The 22,307-nt window shown below is 42.9% G+C and overlaps 1 protein-coding gene across 1 annotated transcript in view; it reads left to right on the top strand.

The window, feature by feature from the left end:
- LOXHD1 (lipoxygenase homology PLAT domains 1) overlaps positions 1 to 22,307 on the top strand; it is a 154,923-nt gene that overhangs the window by 100,085 nt on the left and 32,531 nt on the right. Inside the window, exons 29-35 of the mRNA XM_071802711.1 lie at positions 1,057 to 1,211; positions 2,045 to 2,254; positions 3,650 to 3,773; positions 8,316 to 8,524; positions 13,502 to 13,687; positions 16,586 to 16,713; positions 21,179 to 21,296. Coding sequence (XP_071658812.1) covers positions 1,057 to 1,211; positions 2,045 to 2,254; positions 3,650 to 3,773; positions 8,316 to 8,524; positions 13,502 to 13,687; positions 16,586 to 16,713; positions 21,179 to 21,296 — 1,130 coding nt within the window. The remainder of the gene's footprint in view (positions 1 to 1,056; positions 1,212 to 2,044; positions 2,255 to 3,649; positions 3,774 to 8,315; positions 8,525 to 13,501; positions 13,688 to 16,585; positions 16,714 to 21,178; positions 21,297 to 22,307) is intronic.

Here is a 22,307-nt window from a genome sequence, read left to right as displayed (position 1 = left end):
TCTGTAGGACACCATGTGAAGAGGCAAACCAGAAAACCTGGCATTGCACCTAACCTGGTGAGCAATCATGATCCACTTCTTACAGAAATTGATGGAAATCTTCCATGGAGTCTGAAGCAGAATAGGCCCGGTTTTACAGGGGAAAATGGGTACAGAAGAAAAAGACAATATAGACATGTTCTTTTGTGCTGTTAATGTACAAAGAAGAATCCTAGCTAAGACCTTGTGTCTCTTCATCTGTTGTATTGCCCTGGGATTTGCAAGGAGGCATTCTCTAGGGCTCGTATGCCACCCGAGTAATCAGGGACTTGTACAGTTCCTAATTGTTTTCCTGGAGAGGATGCTTTCAGTAACTGTTTGTTTTCCATGTGTGATCAGGAAAAGAGTAGCAAAATTCAAATAGGAGTATTCCACAGGTTTAGTAAAGCACTTTACTGAAGATTTGATGAGGTTTTATTGGATCGTCATTAAGCAAGATAAAAAGAAAGGGTACTTACAACAGTATAGCTCCACCACTTGCTTAATTAAATACTCTCTCAGCAAAAGGACCCAGAAACCTGTTCTCTCCTTCTGTTTGGGGAATATATAGAGATACAAGCCATTAACTCTGGTAGTAATTGCACATCTGAATCCCGGGAGTTTGTTTATGGAAGATGGAATATTAAGAATTCACAACAGTGAATCACTTGTTTTCAGATTTATGTCCCTTGAGCCTCGGAATGAAAAGTGCAGAGTTCCCTCAGCTCTATCGACATGGCATCCAGTAATAACCATAATGATTCTTTGTATTTTTAGCTGTGCACTGTGTGATCAAAGCATTACACGGGCATTGATTAGATGGAAATAAGGAAAGTCAGCAAATTCCAGCCCAGTGATTCCCCAACTTTTGGATCATTACTAGAAACCTAGAAGGAGAAGCCATATGGGATTTTAAACCTCGAAAAAGTTAGTGATGAGCAGAAAGTTTGGGGATCATTTTCTTAAGTAAACTCAGTATCTAAGAAAGGTCTTGATAATTCATCTGTCCAGTAATCACATCTCCATTTCTTTCTGCAGTTCACACATACAAGATAAGTGTGTTCACTGGAGATATCTATGGCGCCGGGACAGATGCTAATGTTTTCCTAAATATCTATGGGGATCTGGGCGACACAGGAGAGAGAAAACTCAGCAAATCTGAAATGAACTTCAACAAGTTTGAAAGAGGACAGGTACAAATGCAATGTGTTAATACCAGTTTTGCAGTCTTTAACCTAACAAGTCTATGACTGTTTTTATAGGCTGAGCTTTCCTATGAGGGATGAAGTGATTGATTCCATTTACCATGTTGATTACCTCTTAAAATTCTTTGTATGGATTGCCAGATGGGTATTATGACTGACCAGCACTGCAGCAAAATGGTGGATGTTTCTGTGAAGTCACTGATAGACAAATGATGAGTTGGGCCCATATAAACTGTCTTGAATTGTTAGCTGCAAATTTGAGAGCACACGAAACCTGAGTTGTCTCATTCCCCTAGCATCTGTGCAACTGATTCGTGTGTACTTGGTGCAGATTGTAATTCACTGCAGAGCACGGTAAACTGACAGGCCCTAAACTGTATCTGTGTTTCACAAAATAACTCCAAAAGTGGTCAGTCCATGAGTCATATTCACAGCCTCACATGGAATTTCTCAGACATAATAATAGCAAAAGTGATCTTTTCTTGGTTGTTCATACCAATCTAACTGGATTATAAGGGAAAGACCTACTTAGACTGAAAAAACAGGATGTAAAATTCCAGGAATTCAATATTGTAATTGGTTGTAAAAGTGATGTTTTGTACAGCTCCCCTGGCAGCAGAAGCAAGCTTCAAAACTCTTCCCTGCAGAACAGTTTCAGCATACAGAGTTATCTCTATAGACAGCTACAAAGCTTTTAACCAAATGCTATCATGTGAGATGGAGTTTAAACACCTATTGTGCTCTGTAGTCTCTGCTTTTGTCCGGCAGATGATCTGTTGAGAGCTCGTTAACAGAAGCAGCTGCTCTTGAACTCTCTGCAGGAGGACACGTTCACCATACAGGCTGTGGACCTTGGTATTTTGTACAAGATCAAGATTCGTCACGACAACAGCATGTTCAGCCCCGACTGGTTCCTGGAAAAAGTAGAGATCCTGGATGAGACCACAGAGGAGTCGTTCATTTTCCTGTGTGAGCGCTGGCTCTCCAAAAAGAAAGAGGACAAGAAGATAGAGCGTACGCTTTATGAACAGGTATGGTGACAGCTCAAGGCTCTGATCCCAACCCACTGGTACTAATAAATACAAAACAACTGCATATCTGTCTGAAGCCCAAACCAGATCCTTAGGGACTCGTGCTTTTTGACTTGTCCAAAATTATTTCCTAATTTTCAGACAAGTGTTGAAAGTATGCCCACTCTCAGCCCGCTATAAACAGCTCTATAATTTGCAGTTTCAACAGGAAACTCTAGGAGTCTAAGCAAAACTTTTCATGTGAGAGCCAAAGTACTTTGCTGGTTCACCACAGAGTGTATTTCCCTGCTGCTGTCCTTGCTGTGCCCCACAAAGTAGGTTAGTTATGGGTTGCACCATTCAAAGTCCTCATGCCAAAATTTTGGGTCCTTTGACTTCATACTCGTTAGACTGGACAGGTTTATCTTTTCAGCAGCTTTTCTACCAATGCCAAATAAAAAATCTAGTTTCTTTCCTACTACTTAAAGCATTGAATGTTTTTAGTGAAATGTCCTTTCTACTTGCACATTCTCTGTTATCAGGCTAATATAGCTAATTTGAATTCGAGGTACGTACACTAATTAAAATTAGCAAACAAGATTAATAGACCTCTCTTGCTACAGTGAGGCTGATTATAAGTCCATTGCATCTAAGGAGTCCGCTTTGCAAAATACATGGACATTTTAATTGACAGTTACCACTAAAATTACCATCAATGAAATTGGGCCAGACTCATTTTGAATACAACAGAAGAGACATAAGAAGAGTTACACCATGGATGAGTATTGCCATATGCTCCCTCATAAAGTTGCAGCAACAATGCTATGAATTTTTGTGGTCACACTTACCCTGTTTCTCATATTAATTCATAATGAAGAAAAGCTAGTCCCTTTTATTTTTTTAATTCTGCAATTGTGTGGTAAGAGCCTCATATTTATTGGATGACACTGAACACATCTACACTAACTGCTCAAATATAATAGATGTTTCATACCATTCAGCTTTGCAATACTCTCTGTCTTATGCCCTTTGGCCTGTACTGGGTCAATGACTGTGACACCACAGAGTGTGCCCTGATAAGCAAATCTGGCACCATCTCATCCGTCTGAATTTTCTGTGGCCATTGCTCACACAGGTAGCAGAGAAAAGTCACTACACACCATTAAAGCCCATTGTGTCCATTATATTTTCTTTTATCATAACACGCACCCAAAATGGCCTGTCAAGTTTTCCAATGAAGTAAATTAATGACTTGCAGTAAGTTACAAGTCGTGATTATTTGAGCTATGCTGAACAAAAAGCTAACTGGGGAACTACAGGGATTTCTTCTTATGTTATACTTGGAGGGACATGGGAACGGGTGACAACACTTGAGCACTCAACCTCATTAGCCTCCCATACATGCCTTCTAACTAGAGCTATGATGGTGAGCGGAACAGCCTGGATGGCTCATCTCTCAGTGTGTCGAGTCAGGACAGCAACACAAATCTGAAGGAGAGGAAAAAATCCAGCTTGGTCAAGGCAGCTGAAGAAGGATCATGTGAGTGAGCACCACGTTTGATTGCACACATGCATGAGTTCTTGGCTTTCAGTGCTTGAGAGGTTGTGCTCATCCTGGTGAAGAACAGAAAGAGGCAGAACAACAAATTGCTCCTCTGCATGTTGTGTTGTGACAGTTTTGGGAAAGCCTGGATCAAGGCTTGTGTTCCTGTGTTTGCTGCTTTTCCGATAGATCTCCAACGCCAACAGTGCAACAAACCATGGAGTTCACAGCAACTTCAGTGTTTTCAAAACTCTCCTTTCTCTCCTGTGGAAATCTGTGATGTTGTAGCTTGGCAGAGTTAACCTCTCCATTGCTAGCAGGTGTAAGTTCTCCAAACAGTGTGGTGCTCCAAACAGTGTTGGTAGGTAGGTGGTTATTCAAGGGTGCATTGTTTTCTGTCACAGTGAGATAAAAGACACAGGGGACCTCTATGGGCAACTGCAATAACAAGTCATATCCCTTATATGCCTGAAGTTAGTTGAGTCCGTCCATAGCACCAAATCTGGAAAAGGGGCCAGTTCAGAACAACCATAGGGCCTCTTCAGAAAAAAACCCATCGACCTGAAGGATCATACTGCCTCTTCCTCCTCCCCTACCACCATCTTCATTGTGGACATTGCACTTCAGAGGTGGGAAGGAGTGACACTACTCTCTGAACGATGGGGTTTGATGCAGTTAGGGGAATAATTTATGCAAGTTTTGTGTAAATTCATCTGAAGTGTCCTTCAAAGGTTCCAAAGCTCTTTGCAGTAACAGGGACGACAGACAAGTCAGATATGTTATCACCAAAAGAGCCTCCTTGGACTATCAGAGGTTCTTTCCCACTTGATTCTCTTAAGTGTCTCTTGTTGCTGATGTCAGTTTTTGCTTTTTGTCCTGTGTCTCTTTCACCTACTCAAGATGATGCTTCATGTATCATATTAGATCTGAATTACCAAACAAGGTTTTGAATTTCCTGAGACCCTACTTGCCATGCTTTAGCCAGGCTGGTAGTGACTCATCAACGAGGATGTTTGTTTAATATGAATTTTAATGTGATTTATTTTAGAATCCTTCAGGTTTTTTCCTTGCAACATGTAGCTGTGTCAGAGCAGCTGTTTGATTGGGAGGGGAGTGGGATACAGGGAGTGGAGGAAGAGTACTGGTAAGTCTCTTGGCTCTCAAAAATCAAGTGCTCAGGCAAGTTTTTTCTTTTCTAAATGGTGGGTTGTCTTATAATTGAGTAAAAGAGGGGGGTCTGCCAACACTGGCTCTGAAAGACAAGGAGCCTGTGGACTCTAGACTGAAGTTCTTGGTCAAATAACTGGTGGAAACAGTTGATGGGTTTAATGTAGAGCTTCATCTTTAGGCTCTGAGTAAAAGCACAACTAAATACAAAAGAAAAATGTGTTTATGGGTTGCAATTTATAACAGGTGAATTACGCCGGACCGTGTCTTCAAAGGCCAACTTTCGTGCACGGAGGCTACTCTTGCTCGGTTGTGTCCGATACGAAGTGTGAAAGTTGTGCAGGTTTTGTTTCTGTCCTGGCTGTGAATGAAGCCTGAGAGATCAGTGTCCATCAGCTGAAGTTGACCTCTGCGGAAAACTTTCCCAGTCTATCGATATTTCCTTATAACTGCATTACCACATAGATGTTTTTTTCTTTGCATTTATGTACCCTTTGATTAACCACCTCTGTGTTCTGCGACAATGACCTATCATCCTACATGGGGTCTTTTAGGATTGGATTAAAATTTTAGATGCACTGTTAAGATACCGTGTTGTAACAAGGAACTGGACGGCAGCTGATTCACAATCATTGTCTGTATATGTGTTCTTAGTCCACAGCAAGTGCAAAATAATCAAACTTACCATAAACTTCCATGGTAAGCCAAGCGTAAAATGATGTAACTTGGCTTAGGAGTTTAAGATAACTTTCACTGACGTGGTCCAAGAGGACTCACAGAAATCATCACTGCAGCTCAGCTGATGCCCAGTAGCTTGTGATGTGATGTGGTACCTGGGTTGCATGTCCCAGGCCTTTAAACTGTGAAGCAGACATAATGCTACACGTTGCTTAACATGATCTGCAACCCATGTGTCTTGGGGCAATCCTTCTTTTGTAATCCCGTATTGTGTTCAAATGAAAAACGAGTGATTCCCATGTTCCTTCTGATAATACTTCTGTGGTGAGACAATGGGTAACATCTGCCATGTTGGCATTCCCTGTAGTTTCACAAATAATGGGTAAAACAACAGCATCTCCCATGAGAACCCATCTCCAGCAGAGCTGGGATAGTTCCCATCATCCCCATTGTACCAGGGTGGTCTTTCTCCTCTGAGTCCTGGATCTCGTCATTGCCACTATCTCTGTTGCAGTGACACAGCCTCACTAAGGAAACTGCATCTTGAAGGAAAAGCAGATAAGATGGACCATGTGGGCCAGACAGATGCCTCTTGAGCTGGATAAAAAGCCAGCTGTTCATTAGTTGATTAGGATAGGTGGTATTGGGAAAGAGAGTGGTGGTTTGAGCAGCCCAGATCTGACTGTCCCATGCTCAGATGGTGAACACCTCTGAGGGGCAGGAGGTGACGTGAGGGTGGAGCACAGAGAGAAGTCCTACTTACCAGGAACCTGCTTGGTTCTGAACTTTGCGCTGGAAGAAAACACTGTGGGAGGTATGGTCTACATTCCTAATGAAACCCAACCCCTGTGAGGGGGACATGTGCCCTTGAACACTCTGAAATCTGCTCAGGGACTCACAGAAACAGAGGACAAAGGGAAATGGGCTGGAGGACCTGTCGTGTCCTGCTATGGCTACATATCTCACGTTTTGCATTCTCCCGTGCTTGAAGAACTATGGAGTCCCAGAGAAAGAGAGAGACAATGGAGCAGAGAGATAAACAAATTAAACTACCACTTTTCTAGTTTTTAGAGGAAAAAACAGCAAACAGTGTTTCCTGCTGTCCAATAGCAAGTTGCCCTGTGTCTCTGTATCCATTATTTAAAGTGGGAAATAATAATTTCTTATATAGGTGTTTCAAGCACCTTGGCTCAAGGACATAACGTCAATTGGAAACACTGGTAGTTCTGTCACAGGAGAACAGGGTAAAAACTGCATAAAAGAAAATTTTGTCCGTATTAAAATAAATGCTTTGTTTAAAACAGGAGTCTGGCATTGTTCTAAATGTGACCCCCCCAACATATTCTTATAAAATCTGTCTTGCTTACAGCTAAATCCTTTCTCCTGCTAACACCAGCAGTTTCAATGGTTATTTTGTGAAGAACGTGTTGCATATCATTATGCTGATGTGCACACTGAGATGTAAATGATACCATAAAGGGAAGAACAAGTTTTGCCTAATCATCAGTTCACTTTGTGTTGATACGCAAAATCCTCAAACTGGGGCTGAATGATTCTCTTTGGGTTCTGCTCTGTCCAGAGGTAAGAACGGATATGGTCAGCAGGAATTAATGTCTCCCCTGATATTGCACGTATTTTCTGAGCTTGATGTGAGTTTCCAGTATAATCCCCAGCCCAAAAATGTTGTCAGTCATCATAAAGAAAACCTAGGTGTCAATCTTGGATGATCTGAAAGCCAACTGAGTATTTGTAAAGGTTTATAAACCTCTTGCTTATATCGAAAAAGTGATGATGAAGCCAGGCTGAGTTTCGAGTCTGTGACGAGGCAACTTTCGGAGCTCTGGTTCTTGTCAGAACGCTCTGAACAGCCCTGCACAAATGTTCTGAGAAATCAAGCGAGTATTCAGCGTCTAATTCTGCACCGCCTGCTTGGCTTACCCAAATGAGCTTTTGGAAAGCGCTCGAAAAGCAGTCTGGCACTTCCTCCCTTTTAACAGCTGAACTGAAATTTCTGGAAAACACAGAAAAACCTGCTGCGTCGCAAGCCTTGGCCCAAGGGTCTTTCCCCTAATCAATATTATTATGTAATGCATAACATTATTGAGAGATCTGCCTTTAACACAAGGATTATTCGTAGTTTGCCTGGATTTGCAAAGGGATGCTGAAACCCTGAACTGCCCCACAGATCACAGCAACCCTTGAATCAAGCCCAAAGGAGAACACTTGTAGTTCTACTGGGACAGTACAACAGTGCTGGTTTACCTTGAAGCCAGCATGTGTTTATTTGCCTTTGTTGAATGGTGACCATATGATCACTTTGGTCTAACTGCCTATTTAAGACTCAGGTGCTCGATCTCACCTTCAGGAAGGTCTCTTGGTGTAAATAAGGATTCAAGACCTTCGCTGTTCTGTCATCTATTAGGGAGAAATCTGGACTTATCCTTGTATCCAGTAGTGTTGTCGGGGGAAATTAACCCTTGTAGAACTTAGTCCTAAGTGTGTATGGTGAAGCAATCTCCCGTGCATATTTGTAGCTCAGTGCGGCATGTTGTTATCCCCTCTCCAAATGACTTTGATGGGATGTGAACCTATATAGCTGCTCCCTCTGATGGGACAGGTCCCTGGTTTTCTGAAGTCTCGTGTAAATATGCATGTGTGTGGCTTCTCTGATGATTAAACCTCTGCTCGTTGCAGTGATCCCGTACCACATCACCGTGACGACGGGCACAGAATACGACTCCAGCACCGACAGCCGGGTGTACATCATCATCATGGGTCCCCAGAAAGTGCAGACAGAGAGGCTGTGGCTGGATCTCCCAGAAGGAAAAGACGAGTTTGCAGATGGCTCCGTGGAGAAATTCTCTGTTTGGGGCCTGGATGTTGGAGAGATCAAAAAAGTGGAGGTACTCTGTGGGCAGACACTGGGGGTGTATGAAATGCATGGCCAAATAAAGCACATGTTCCTGTCATTCTTAGCAGTGAGGGAAAGGCAGGAGGGTTTGAATGGAATGTAAACAGGGATGAACTAATGAGATCTCACATGTGTCTGATCCTGAAAATAAGTCCACTTTACGTCTCACAAAAACAACATCCTTGAGAGGCAGAAGATGATTTTTGAATTATAAGGAAGGTGAAATATGTCCCAATTTTGTCCCGTCTCTGGCACTGTTTCTTCTTAGTCAAGCCCAGTTATTGATAGGTGCAATGAAGGTTCCCAGGATGAAGACCTCTATCAGTCTTTTTCCTAGTTGATTTTTACACTGTTTCCAGTTGGGTTTCATAAATTCTGCCTGCAGTGAGAAACACGTCTTGTGTGATTTCCTAGCTAAACATGAAAATTGTTTTTACAGCTTGGAGGACTCAGGCTTAGAGAAGAAAATGAATCATTGTCCATAAGTAACATACACAAATAGATTTCAGTACAGGAGCCATTTTTTTTCTGCTGTGGCTCGGAAAGACAGAATTTGCATAGACTTTCCATCACTGAGCTTAAACTTCAGATGAATCCCCCAGCACATTTATATATGTCGTTCTTGTTTCATATGGCAGTTCCAACTACTGAAAGCCTGCTCCAGCCCCCAAGAGCTGAAACCCACAGCATCTGAAGGCTTCAATAGCCAGTTTAATTTTATTTTAACCCTGCGCCCTGTGTTGCAGTAATCTTAGCTGTTGCTATTCATGCTATTCAAAGGCAGACGAGTGAAAGAAATGTAAAAACAGAAATCCCCCCCCAAAATAAAAATTGTTTGCAGTTGTATGTCCTGCTGTAGCAGCTGATAGACTGGAGCACTCCCATTAGTTCTCATTCAACAAATGCATTCTGATGCTTTGAGAAGCCTCCGTACTAGATTAAAGCTTATTATCAAGCCATTTTCTTAATGCACTCCAAGTGCCTGCTTATTATAAGTATTAGTGGCAATTTCTATCTAGCCATCTTTAGGTCAAACTTTGAAAGTGAAGCAAGTACAGAAATACTTCTCCTCCAGACTGTGTGCACCTGGAAACAGCCATGAGCCTGGACAAGGAGAGAGAAAACATCCAGTATAACCCCCAAGTGTCAGAGAGACAGATAACGCTGCATGAAGAAAGAAATAGACAGGGAGGCTGGAAAAGAGGCAAGTGAGAGGGGTGGGGAAGGGGCAGAGAATGGGAGAAAGTAGGACCAGACCGTTGGAAAAGCAAGGAAAATTATTACTTTTTAAAGGCCTACAGACGAGAAAGAAGAGAGAAGGTTTTGGATGAAATGCAGAGAGTTAGACAAAATATACATATAATATAGCTTTCAAGCTGGGTGATGTTCTTCTGCACTCTTTCACCCCTGTTCTCAGTGATCTCAACAGTCTATTGCCTCCCTTCTTGCTCATTTTTCACTTTCAGTTCACAACCCCTAGCTCGTGGCTGGGGGAGCCATCTGCTCCTGACCTTCTGCCTTCCTTCATGCAGTGCCCTCTGCTTGGGAGGTGTCTCCTCGTTGATCCATGTCCCAGCCATGACATCGGTGTCAGTCTGCCGTGGTTGCCATGGAATCAGTCCATGTTTTCCTTGTAGAAAATTGCAGTGTTCAGGGACAGTGAAGGAAATTGCTGGTTCTCGGATTTGGAATTTGGCTGCTTCTGGAAGAAAGCAAGAAGTCCTGAATATGAGTTACCATATGAAAATAGTGTAGCATGGGGAGTAAGTTTCCTGAAACCATCTGTACAACCCAGGCAGCAGACCGCAGGATTTACTAAGAGCACGATGCCACTTTTAGTTTGGTATTTATTATTCTCTTGCTGCAAATATACCACAGTGAAAGCAGAAGCAGTGGAACATGAAGTAATTTGAAAGAGGCCCATTTATACCTGTCTTGTAAGTCTAGAGGTAGAATATTCACTACTGATGTACTTTAATAGACACGCTGACATGAAAATAAATAATACAACTTATGGATATAGGCACTTTATACTATGTTCTTAAAACAAGTTTTATTATCTCTTCTTCTAACAAAGAAAAGTATCGCTATTGCTAGACTGCTCTTACTGCAGAAAGATACAGGTGGGATAAGAAGAGTCCTGCACCAGTCTGCATTTCTAAACCACTTCTTGTTCAGAGCCTTTCTCTATCACAAGGACAGAGAAAGGTGACAGAGTGTAAAGTCTTGCAAGTCTACTCCCTCACTGCCTAGGGACACCTTGGAAGATTCTCAGGTCTCTCTAATATTCTCTGCACCTTCCAAAATAAGCAAGAAATTCCATTTTTTGGCATCACAGAATCCCAGAATGTGAGGGGTTGGAAGGGACCTGGAAAGCTCATCCAGTGCAATCCCCCCATGGAGCAGGAACACCCAGCTGAGGTTCCACAGGAAGGTGTCCAGGCGGGTTTGAATGTCTGCAGAGAAGGAGACTCCACAACCTCCCTGGGCAGCCTGGGCCAGGCTCTGACACCCTCACTGGGAAGAAGTTTCTCCTCGTATTTAAGTGGAACCTCCTGTGTTCCAGTTTGTACCCATTACCCCTTGTCCTATCACTGGTTGTCATGAAGAGCCTGCCTCCATCCTTGTGACACTCACCCTTTATATGTATTTATAAACATTAATGAGGTCACTTCTCAGTCTCATCTTGTTTTCCTTCTATCTACTGCTCAAATTCTCTCTCATTTTCCCCTGCTGTTGCATTTGGTTTCAATGTGATTGTGAGCTGCCTAGTGCAAATTGTACATCCTAGTCTTGGTGAAGTACCCAATAGTCCCTTAAGGGCAGTGAGACTGAGTTACAAAGCTTTTCAAACAGCCCAAGCATGTAGCTGCCTTTGGAATTCTGTCATTCTAACTTATTTCAAACATCTGAGCCCAAACAACCTTTTTTGATGTTGGTATGTATGTCCAGGATATACACCTGGTGTGGCTGTGATTCGGATCATTAGCTGTATTGACATGGTCTACCTAAAGATTTGCTTGGAACAAAGGCAGACAAATCCCAGCACTTTGCTCTGAAAGACTGGCCACAAGGGAGACTCAGCATTGCACAAGTTTATCTCGGACTTCACGACATTGTTCCTGGAACTGTAGGAAATCTGCTTGTGGGCAGGTTCTCCGAATCAAGTGGATGTGCAGGATACTTCCTTCTGCCCAGTCACTGGTATCCGAGTAGTTAAAGGCTGCTGTGAAAATGTGGTACTCAGCAATGTCTTAGAACGATGCTCTAGGAGGTGGGTGTAGCAAACCCGAAAGAGCAGCAGCGTTTAGTGGGCTCATTGAGTTTTTCCCTCTGGTTGCCCTGTCCTTGCTTCACTGCAGAGACATTGATCTGAACTTTCCCCTCCCGTGTCATCTGCACCATCCTGCAACGGGTCCTGAGAGGCTCTCTGCAAACTCTCGGAGGAGCTTTGGGTTTGGAGAAGGGCATCCAAGCTGGCAGAGGGGGAATGGGAAGGCAAGCATTATATTTCCATTCACTTCACACCCCAGGAATCTGAGAATTAATGCATCCATTGTAGGCTTGAATTTCCCTAGTGGTTAACTCTAATTTTCTGCAGCTGCACAGACATTGGTATAGCAATAATATTCCTAATAACAGTGACGGCTGAGACAGATAAAAAAGATCACTTGGTTTGAGGGAAAAAAAGATAACCACAGATATATCACCCTAGATGAACCTGTTATTAAAAATTATTTTCTGAGCAATCCAAAACATCCTAGTTAGAAACAAAACTAGTGAGAGCTAAGGACCTCATTTTCCTAGTGACAACACAAACAACTCTTGCTCCTGAAAATAATGAAGTGTAGCTAGGTTTTTCATTCAGTCTTTTATGTAAGGATAGCTCATTGGCAGGACGGGCTGACGAAGTTTCGTATGTCGGCTGGGATACATAATTATGCCTATAAGTCTGCCCCGAGATGAATTGCCCACGCTTTTTAAGAAGGATACACACAGTTTCTTGGGGAAGCTTGTCCCGTTAGTATCCTTTTGCTGCAGATACACCTATAGGAGCATTGCTTGTCGCTCTTCATGGCCTTTTCCAGACTCAGCTCCAGGTGAGCTTTGGCTTTCCTAGCCTCAGCCCTGCAGACATGAGCAGTGTCTTTGTATTTTTCCAGGTCCCCTGTCCCTGCTGCCACCCCTAGTATTCTTTCTTTTTCAATTTAATTTTTGTCAGGAGCCCCTTGTTCCTCCATGCAGGCTTTCTGTCAGTCTTCTGTGACTTCCTGCTCTCCAGGATGGACTATTCTTGAGCTTGGAGGAGGCGATCCTTGAAAAACAACCAGCTACAGATGTTACTCCATCTGTTGGTTCCCATACAAACACTGGTCTCTTGCAGCTTAAGGAGATGGGAAGCAGAGGAACAGCCTGATACACGTAGTTGGATTAGATGAGGTTTTTTGAGGGAAGGAATGTTTGAATAACGCATGTCAGTGTTTGCCTGGCTGTGCCTTCCACCTTGGCTATGAAGCTTTGGGTAGTCAGTTCTAAGTGCTGCAACAGCAGTGGAAGGGGTTGGAAAGACAAAGGAATGGGTCTGCAGAGATCAGCAAACCAGTAAATAGAGGTCAACAGAGAAGAACTAGAGTAGTAAGAGACTGGACATGTCTTCATGGAGGTCAGTCCGGTCTACCTTGCTTACTTTTGTGAATGACAATATCCTACCTTCTCTCATGCTCAGCAGATGATGACCTGAGCTTCCTTTGCCCATGTCAGCTGCCATGTACACTGATGTCTTCCCCACTGGGCAGCAATGGCACAAACCATTTCACAGCTCTCACCACTCCACTGTGGAAGTGCTTTGTGTGACAGTGTACGTAGTCAACACCCTTAGTCCTTCCTCACTGGTTAAAAAAATGATCAGGTTCTCCGTTCTGAAGAAATCCCCTTGAACCAGCAGGTGTTTTCTTGCTAACTCTTACAGGTGGGGCACGATGGTGCTACTCCTGAGAGCTGCTGGCTGGTGGAAGAGCTCAACATCGTCGTGCCCACCAAAGGTGTCATGTATAACTTTGTTTGTAAGTGCTGGCTGGCCAGAGACAAAGGTGATGGACTCACTTCACGAATCCTCAACATCTTGGATGCTGACTGTATTAACATTGGCCTTAAGGTAAGCACCAGGCCCATCTTGTGTCTTTAGCTGCTGCGTGAGGGTAGACCTTACTGCTTTTTACAACTACCTGAAAGGAGGTTGTAGCATGGAGGATGTTGGTCTCTTCTCCCGAGAAACAAGCAATGAGAGGAAATGGCCTCAAGTTGTACCAGAGAAGTTTCAGATTGGATATGAGGAAAAAATTCTTTATGGAAAGGGCTGTGGGGCATTGGAACAGGTTGCCCAGGGCAGTGGTGGAGTCACCATCCCTGGAGGGGTTTAAAAGACACATAGATGAAGTTTCTGGGGACATGATTTAATGCTAGATTTAGGTTATGGTTGGACTCATTGAGCTTAAGGTTCTCTTCCAACCAAAATGATTATGATTCTGTGGACCTGTGCTCATATAGGTTGTGTGTCAGCAATTCTCGTACTGTGACTTCTGCATTTGGTTTAAGCCTTTTATCTACAGAGGGTTTCTTCATTATTACTTTAGCAGAATCTTTAGGAGTGGTTTAGCGTCATTACCACTTAAAGCGCTGTTTAATAGTGCTTGTTGGATGCAGCCATGGCAGAAGGATAGGGTAGGGCAGAGCAGGTAGGAGACAGCTCAGCAGCATGTCTTCCTTTTGTCACCACATCTGGAACACCAGCTGCTACTCATAACATGGGGCAGCTGCAATTTGAACGCCTTGGTGTAATCTAAATCCATCGTGTTTTCTTTGAGGAGACACTTCTAACTCATAAATTAGAGCAATGGAAATATTTTAATCTTTGCGTAGTGTGGCTACCCATCGACTTTTCTAATGTGAGATAAGGAAACTGAATTCAGTTAGAAACTTAAAATAATTGAAAGTTCTTGAAACATGGAGACATTTGTAAGCTTGAGCTTTGAAGTGAGTAACTGATTCAACTTGAATAACCAATGAAAATAACTATATAGTCTTTTCCTCCATATATATGAAATTTCAAGTAATGTGTGCTATGCCATATTTCAACCAGGTACAAACTAGAAAGCTGAGCTATGCTGATTGTGGTTGTAAGATTTATAATAGAAATAACAGTCTGGATGAATGGGATAATAATACTGTGTTTAATATCTGTGTGGCAATTTAAAATCTCTACAGATGTGTTTCTATTTACAGTGAGGTTACACTTTCATAGGACATTAATTTTTCTCTCTGCTGCTCTTGACTCCCAAGCTGCAGATATTCTCCTGAAATCTTTTTTCTTCCCCAGACACACAGAATTGTGATAACATTTTTAACATCTGTGAAGGATTCAAAAACTCAATGCAGGTTTCAGTGGTAGAATTGACCTAGGAGGGAAAATAAATTCCCTCAGACTGAATACCAAGCTTAAAACCTAATCTCTTAAAAACTTCCTGACAGTTGTTTAGCCTCCTGGATAACATTTTCAAACTCCTATCCCTGAGCTGATGTCTTCTGTGTAGATTGAAGTGGATGTTAATGAAGACTTAAGTTCAGTCTTCCTTTGAACGCCCAATCCTGAATATTTATTTTCATAAGCATGCCAAAGACAGACACATCTAACAATTCTTTTTTCTATGATGTTGGGCCAGAAACTTGCTGAAGGGTTTGAAGGAAATCAGAAAACTTGCTTGAGACATGAAATCAGAAATGTATATTTTGACTTTCTGATCAGTCTCCTAGTTGAGGGAATTTGGGACTGTTCCCTCATAAATAGCTGTAGTTAGAAACTGAGTTTTGTTTTTATTTTCAGAGTTCAAAAAAGACTAATACCTTTAATGGATTTGGGAAAGTTAATGATTTTTTGTTTTGCTTTTGCTTGACTCTAGCACGATCATACATACCCATTTCAATTTAACCTCCTTCTTGGCTTGATATTCCCTTTTGGTGTTTCCAATTGAGTATTTGCTGTCCCCTACATAGAGAAATTAGTTCATCTCCACCACAGTCATTAAAAAACTTTTAAGTATTTGTAAAAGAGTTTTTTTTTCTCCCACCTATAGCAAATATGTAAAATACGCTATGATATAAAATCTGTGTGGATGAATACGTGACAATCACAATTAAGGCCAATGAAACTAGCCTGGCAATGCAGTATTTGAAACATGTTTTGTTGGGACTGTTTCTTGATATTCTTCCCCTTCTTAAATCCCAAGGTCTTGTTACCATAGGTACGATCTTGAAAGCATCTTAGTGGCCTGAAAGTCTTAATGCCACTGACAGCCGCTGGGACTTGCACGCTTTTGAAATATTTTATTCTGAATCTTATTATACACATGTCAGGAGAAAAGAACAGGGTTAGGTTAATCAGGTGAAAATGAGGCAAAACATCTTTTCACAAATTGGCATAACTTTAATGTACAGGATCCTGGAACACTCTGTGTTCAATGCAGCAGCTTACATCCCACTGGGAAATAGGACCTGTATGGAGCATTTGGATATATAGACCTCAAAACTACTGGCAGTGTTGGACTGAATGTTGCCCAAAGGGACACCGAGTACTTGGGGCAAGCATTTTGCAGTCAAAGGAAAGGAAAAAAAAGTGTATTTGGGAGCTGGTTTTTTTTTAAAAAAAGGCAAAAATTTGCTGCAGTGTGGAGATCTGCAGTTTATCAGGTCTTCGTCGTTCACCCCTAAGCATACAGTGGTCAAAATGAATGTGTCTCTCTCTGAGTCTACCCAAATTGAGAAAACCTGCAGAAATTCACAGATGATGCAAAGAGGAAGGTCCTGTAACAGGATGGATTTGTAACTTTGCGTTCTGAGAACCATGGTGAGGCGAGAACTCAAAAAGCCATTTAGTGACCATTTTTGGCAAAGAAGGAGATCTCTTGCAGAGCCCGTCTAGCATTTTGCCAAGGTTTTTTGTGTGGGTTGAGGACAGTGGTTTGAATGAGACCTTCTGATTGTTTCACATCCTCTCCAGATCCTCTACGAAGTCACGGTTGTGACTGGAGACACAGAAGGCGGAGGTACTGACAGCAATATTTTCATGACTGTCTTTGGATCCAACGGGAACACTGAGGAGATGCAGCTGGACAAAAATGGAGACAGGTACAGCAATTTTGTCACTTCTGCTGGTTAGAAGTGGAGTGATAACAGATTCTGGTGTCAAGTCAAGAAGGACTTGGGGCTCTGATCATGTTCCCTCTGAAACATAAACTCATGTTGACTGTATAGATTTAGAACTGTGCCCCTTGTAATTGTTGTTATAATGTATTTAGTGGAGTCAAGAAAAGGAGAGCACTGTGTAGACATGGATGCATCATGGATCTACATGGATCTACATGGATCATCCATGTAGACACCATGCATGGATGTTTGCAAAAGTTTTGTTTGACCTGTTCCTTGTGGCTTTAGAGATGAGCATTGAGAACAAAAATATGAAATTCAAAGTCTTGAAAGTCTTCCAAGAGGAACCGTGGACTTTGCATGAAACCACAACTCATATTCTTCAAAATGAACATTTTGTGGAAAAATAATTGAATTTAAATTTTATTTAATGGGAATGCATGAGTAATTGCATTATGAAAGACAAACCAACATGCACGTACCTGCCTTGGGAAGTGCTTGTGATGGGAGGGTGATGACTCTCTTCTGTCTGCTTCTCCCATTTGCTTTGATGGCCAGATGTCAGCCAGCTTGGTCCAGAAACCACCTGAGGGATGCCAGGGCCTGAGCCGGTTAATCTGAGGGTCCTGCTGAGAAGTGGGCTTCTTAGCTTGGGCTTTGTGCCATGCTAATGTAACCATGTGTGTTTGGAACCGGAGCTGGCTCGTCTGCAGCTGGCGCAGAAGGGACATGCGATGACATCTGCCTGCCCAGATGTGGTTTTATGCTGCAAAGAGATGGAAAAGTGCCACGAGCTGCATGGAGCACTGCGCTGCGTACACCGATTTAACTAAAAAAAACCTGAAATCTCATGTTTTCTTCAGCAGAGACAGCTAACAAACACTGTAATCCCAGTCTGACACCAGCACTTCTGTAAGCCAAAAAACCCCACGTGCCGCTGATCCATTTCCTCAAGCTTTCCTGTTCTTTTCTAGCACCTCCCTCAGCACTGAAAGCTTTGGCAAGAATGAGCATGGCACTAACCAGCTTTTAGAGATGGGCTTCCTTACCTCTAAATGTAATTAATTTACTACCTCTGATCTTATTCAGCAAAGCATCTACAGAGCATGAGGAGGGCTGGAACATTTGGCCACATGGTTCAAGCTCCGCTTGTGGAGGTGATGCTGGACTCTTCCTCCAGTCTCTTGGTGATACATTTCCTCTGCCACGGCTTTGTATAATCACGTGTGGGCTGGATAACTGAAGATAAGTTTCCCTGCATAGAACTGTTTGCTCAGGGGATGTTTTACTTGCAGCTGTCATAGCAGAGTGGGTGTCTGGGCAAGTGTGTTCAGCTAAGCTTGAAATCTTCATGTCTTTAGTTAGTAACAACCATGAGCCTTGTTTGCCCTAAAAAAAAAAGAAAATGTAGCAGAGATGCTGCTGACTAAAATCTCTACAAGAAGCACTGCTGAGTCACGCAGAAAGATGAAGATGTAGCTCTTGGCCCTGCTCCCCATCACAGACACATCCAACATGTGGGACAACGCACTTGGGTTACCACCATGTCTGGCCGTCGGTGACATCCTCCTTCCAAGACTCCAGACAATCCCAAACTGAGCTGTTTCCCACAATTTTAAGCCGAACATTGAATCCTAGTAGGTTGGAAAAAGGACTGCAACTGTTTGTACTTAAAAGTAAAGCAAAATTCACATCTGGGTACATCAACTGAAAATCTCTAAGGGGGACCAAGACGCCTCCAGCCACTAGAAAGAGGGATTGCAGTTTCACTTCAGCTGGCCATGCAAGAGATACCCCTAAACTTTGGGGCCTCTGGAAAAAAAAAATCACATTTTTCTATACAGATAGGATAGATAACTTCCACGATAGGATATGGAAATGCAACAAAGAAGGTCCACACCATTATGTTATTAGTTGCTTGGGGTGTCTTCTGCCAGTAGAAGATCTGCAATAGGCGAAGAAAACTCGTTGTAGCTGTATAAAGAAAAAGGACCTGTAAAACACAGCTATTACCATGTTAATATCCCCAGGATGTTGTGCTGTTCTTCGGGGATGTACTGGCACATCTCTGCTAGCTAGAGGCACTCTGTATCACACCCTTGGCTACACAGAGCTCCTGTCATCTCATTAGCACCCTCTGCAGAGGACATACGTGTCCCCAAATACACATAACTGCCCATTTCCACATCACTCCCACCAGTCTCCATCCAGCTTTTAATGCCACAGTCTTCCCCAGCAGTTTCACATGGAAATCTCACCAGCCTTTGCACCAGTGGTGAGAAATGGGCAAGAGCCACTGCAACCAAATGGAAGAAGGCACTTCATCTTCATTGGGGCCATCCAGTGACAATTCACTCACAGCGGCTCAATGCATTAGGAAGAAACGCCTGTCTAACCTGCTGCAGATTTAAGGCAATTTTAGCTACATTACTGTTATTGGCAAGACCTCTGGGCAACAGAAATATTTATAAGTGCATGCATGGGTAGGAAAGCTTAATGAAATCCTTTAGATAAATGCTTCAGTGTCCTGGAAAAGGAATAGTAGTGGACAGCTTATTTGGGAACTTCTTCCCTTCTCAATTTTTTTCAGGTTTATGTTCATGTTTGTGTAAATTAAGGGTAGAGAAGAGCTCTTAGGTCACCCAGTTTACCATTTCAGCAACTGCTTCCCTCTAATACAATGACTTCTTGGAAGCAGTAGGTGAGTATCAGCCTTACAAATTGTAAACAGAGCATTTACTGAAGATAAGTAATGGTTTATTTTGCTGACTGACTGTTTAAGTTTAGAGTTGCTCAGCCTGGAAAGGAGCAGAATGAGAGACTTCTATGAAGCTTTGTAATGAAAACTGATCATATGATTATGGGATAATTCAAGCTGGAAGGGTCACACCTTTTTCTTAAATAGAAGTGGAAATCAATCCAGTCCAGGCACAAAAACACATTCTCACAGTGAGACAGGTTGTCTTGGTATCCAGTACCGCAGAAAGACAAATAACAAGAGAAGGGAGTTTTTCAAAGAGCAAACATAACCCTTAATAACTAGAGATGGACTGGGACCAAAACACCCTACCCAAATGCCTCTGGGAGCACAGGAAAAGCAATGCCTGGATGAAAAGTGAGAGGCTCGAGCCAATCCCTATTGCTAACACCTGCAGCCATGCAGGCTCGGATAATGGTGTGAGGATAATCACGTTCATGCTGCAGGGTGTAATCAGAGCAGAGGTTGGTAAAGAAATGTTGTTTTTCTCCATATCCCTGGAACTACACAGTTGTAGAAGGCTAAGTGCATTGTCAGGAATTATATATTGTCATCATGGATTGTCTGTATTATGGCAATGCCCACAGTTTGCAGGGATGTCTCCAAACTGCTCAGCAGACTCAGTAATTCACAAGAAGTTTGCACAAAGAAGGAACATCAGCATTAGAGTGGTCATGACGATACTTCGTAGACCCCCTCTGGATTTGGCTGCGCTTCTATTAGCAAAGGTTGGATTTCCAACTCCAAGCCCACAGTAGGTCTACCAGAGTATTTTGGGGTCAAACCTAGAAGACATACTTGCTCTAAACGGAGTAATATTGAGCCTGAGGTAGCACTTGTGCTGGAGAAGGGCTTTTTTCTTAGCACTAGTGATGCTCAGAGAGAGGCAAGGTAGCTGTGGTTCTGGCCAGTGTAATATCTTCCTCAAGAGGCATATATTAGGTTTTTTTCCCCTTTTCCTGCTGATTGCTATGGACAAGCAGTTCCTATACACCCTTGTGCCTGCATGCAGTAGCCAAGGGCAGCATAAGATTTTTCATGCAATGCTACACAAACCTATCCCAGTTCTCACCAAAGACGGAGCTAGTTTGGAAACCCAAATTCCCCAAATTCAGGACGTAAATGCAGGATGGTTGGTTCTGTCTCCTCCCTAACACAATTTGCCTGTGCTTACTAAACTTAGGCTTTGGGCTCCCACTTGCAGTCGGGTTGCCGTATTTAGCTGAGCTGCACCAACTGCCGAACACCGTGGCAAAGTTATGTGCTGCGTCTTAGCGAAAGAAGATTAAGCAAGATTGCTCTGCCTTCTAGTTGGGATGGGCCAAGGGCAGGCATGTGGACAGATGCCAGCAGGGAGGCGATGTGCACAAACTTGACCGTGAGTCTCTATTGTTCTGGTTACAGAGTGATAACGTATGCTGCAGGCTGCCTGGAATGACTCCAGGTGCCTCGTATGGGCTTGATTTTCCAGGGGAGGAGGAATCCCTGTCAAATCTGCACTGAGGTTTCTTGCCAAAAACGCAGTAGCTGGTGACTGCAGGACAGAAAAGCTCAAGTCCAATAAAGCGTGCTCATAAACTTTTAATTTGAGGCTGTTGGCAAGGTGCGAGTTGCAGCACGGAGAGGGAGTCGAGATGCAAGGATGCCGTGAAGCAGTGGGAAACCTCCTTGGTCTTTCAATCCCTCCAGGTTTGAGCGAGGCCAAGAGGACAGTTTCATTATGGAGATCGCGGACATCGCACCCCTGAGGAAGATGAGGATCCGGACGGATGGGAAGGGCACTCGCCCGCACTGGTTCCTGGAAAGGGTAATGCGCTTCGCATCGCGCGTCTCTTTGCAACCTGCTTGTGTTGGGGCATCTCCACCCTTCAGAAAGAGGAGAAAAGCAGCGAGTGACTCGCTTTTGTTAATTTCCAACATTTTTCCATTTGGTTTATCACGTTTTTTTCCCCCAGGAATTGAGTCAAAAAAGAAAGAGAGCATGGGTAAAACCAGTCTCTGCTGTCAGATCTCCCTCCCTGCAAAAGAGCCTCATCTTGCCACCCAGGGTACCTGCAATATTTTGTGGTCCATGAAATGTACCCTAAGCTCTCGCTAACCGCTGTTGTGTTCTGACCCCCGGGAAAGTGAATTTCCCTCTGCAAGGCAGGGACACACAGCTGGGTGGGACATTTCCAAACAGTCCATCTTTTCAGGTGAAGCATCCCATCTCTCACCTTCCCTTCTCCTTCTAGCACACAGGCAGCTTGCTTTCTTTTCTTGTTCATACAAGTAAGGTGTCACTTTCTTCCTGAATTTTGAATACAACATTCAAAATGGCTCCCACAGCTTCTCTTGATTGCATTTTTCCCTGTTGTCCTATCTTTCAAAAAAGCATGGTGCTTGCCTCTATCTTTTCTACCAAACCATCAGCCCCATGTAAACATCAGTTAAATTTACATAGTACAATGTAGTTTTCTTTATATGGGTCCCCATATTTCTAAGAGAGAGATGGAGTGATGTGCCTATTCTACACCATCATATGTCATTAAGGGAGGAACAGACCTCTGATGCTTTTATTTGACATGTTCTTTTCTGGAGCAGATATCCCCTGGATTTCTATGTCTTGACTTTTTTATGAGAATAGCTTAAGACCCAATGGCTTAAACCATGGTCAAAAAGAACTGTGTATAAATTTTTTAAATTATATTTTTGTTCCTTTATCCCTTTCAACTAGAGTGTAACTCCCTTTCATTTTTCCATAAATAATGTGTTTCTATGCACTCACCCGAGGTGACCCCACCAGTTTCCAGTGAAGTGATGAGCTGCTCTTCACCAC

This window comes from Patagioenas fasciata, chromosome Z (genome assembly GCF_037038585.1).
Source record: "Patagioenas fasciata isolate bPatFas1 chromosome Z, bPatFas1.hap1, whole genome shotgun sequence".
Taxonomy (NCBI): Eukaryota; Metazoa; Chordata; class Aves; order Columbiformes; family Columbidae; genus Patagioenas; species Patagioenas fasciata.
The sequence above is the reverse complement of the archived record's forward strand: the minus strand, read 5'-3'. Positions and strand labels throughout refer to the sequence as shown.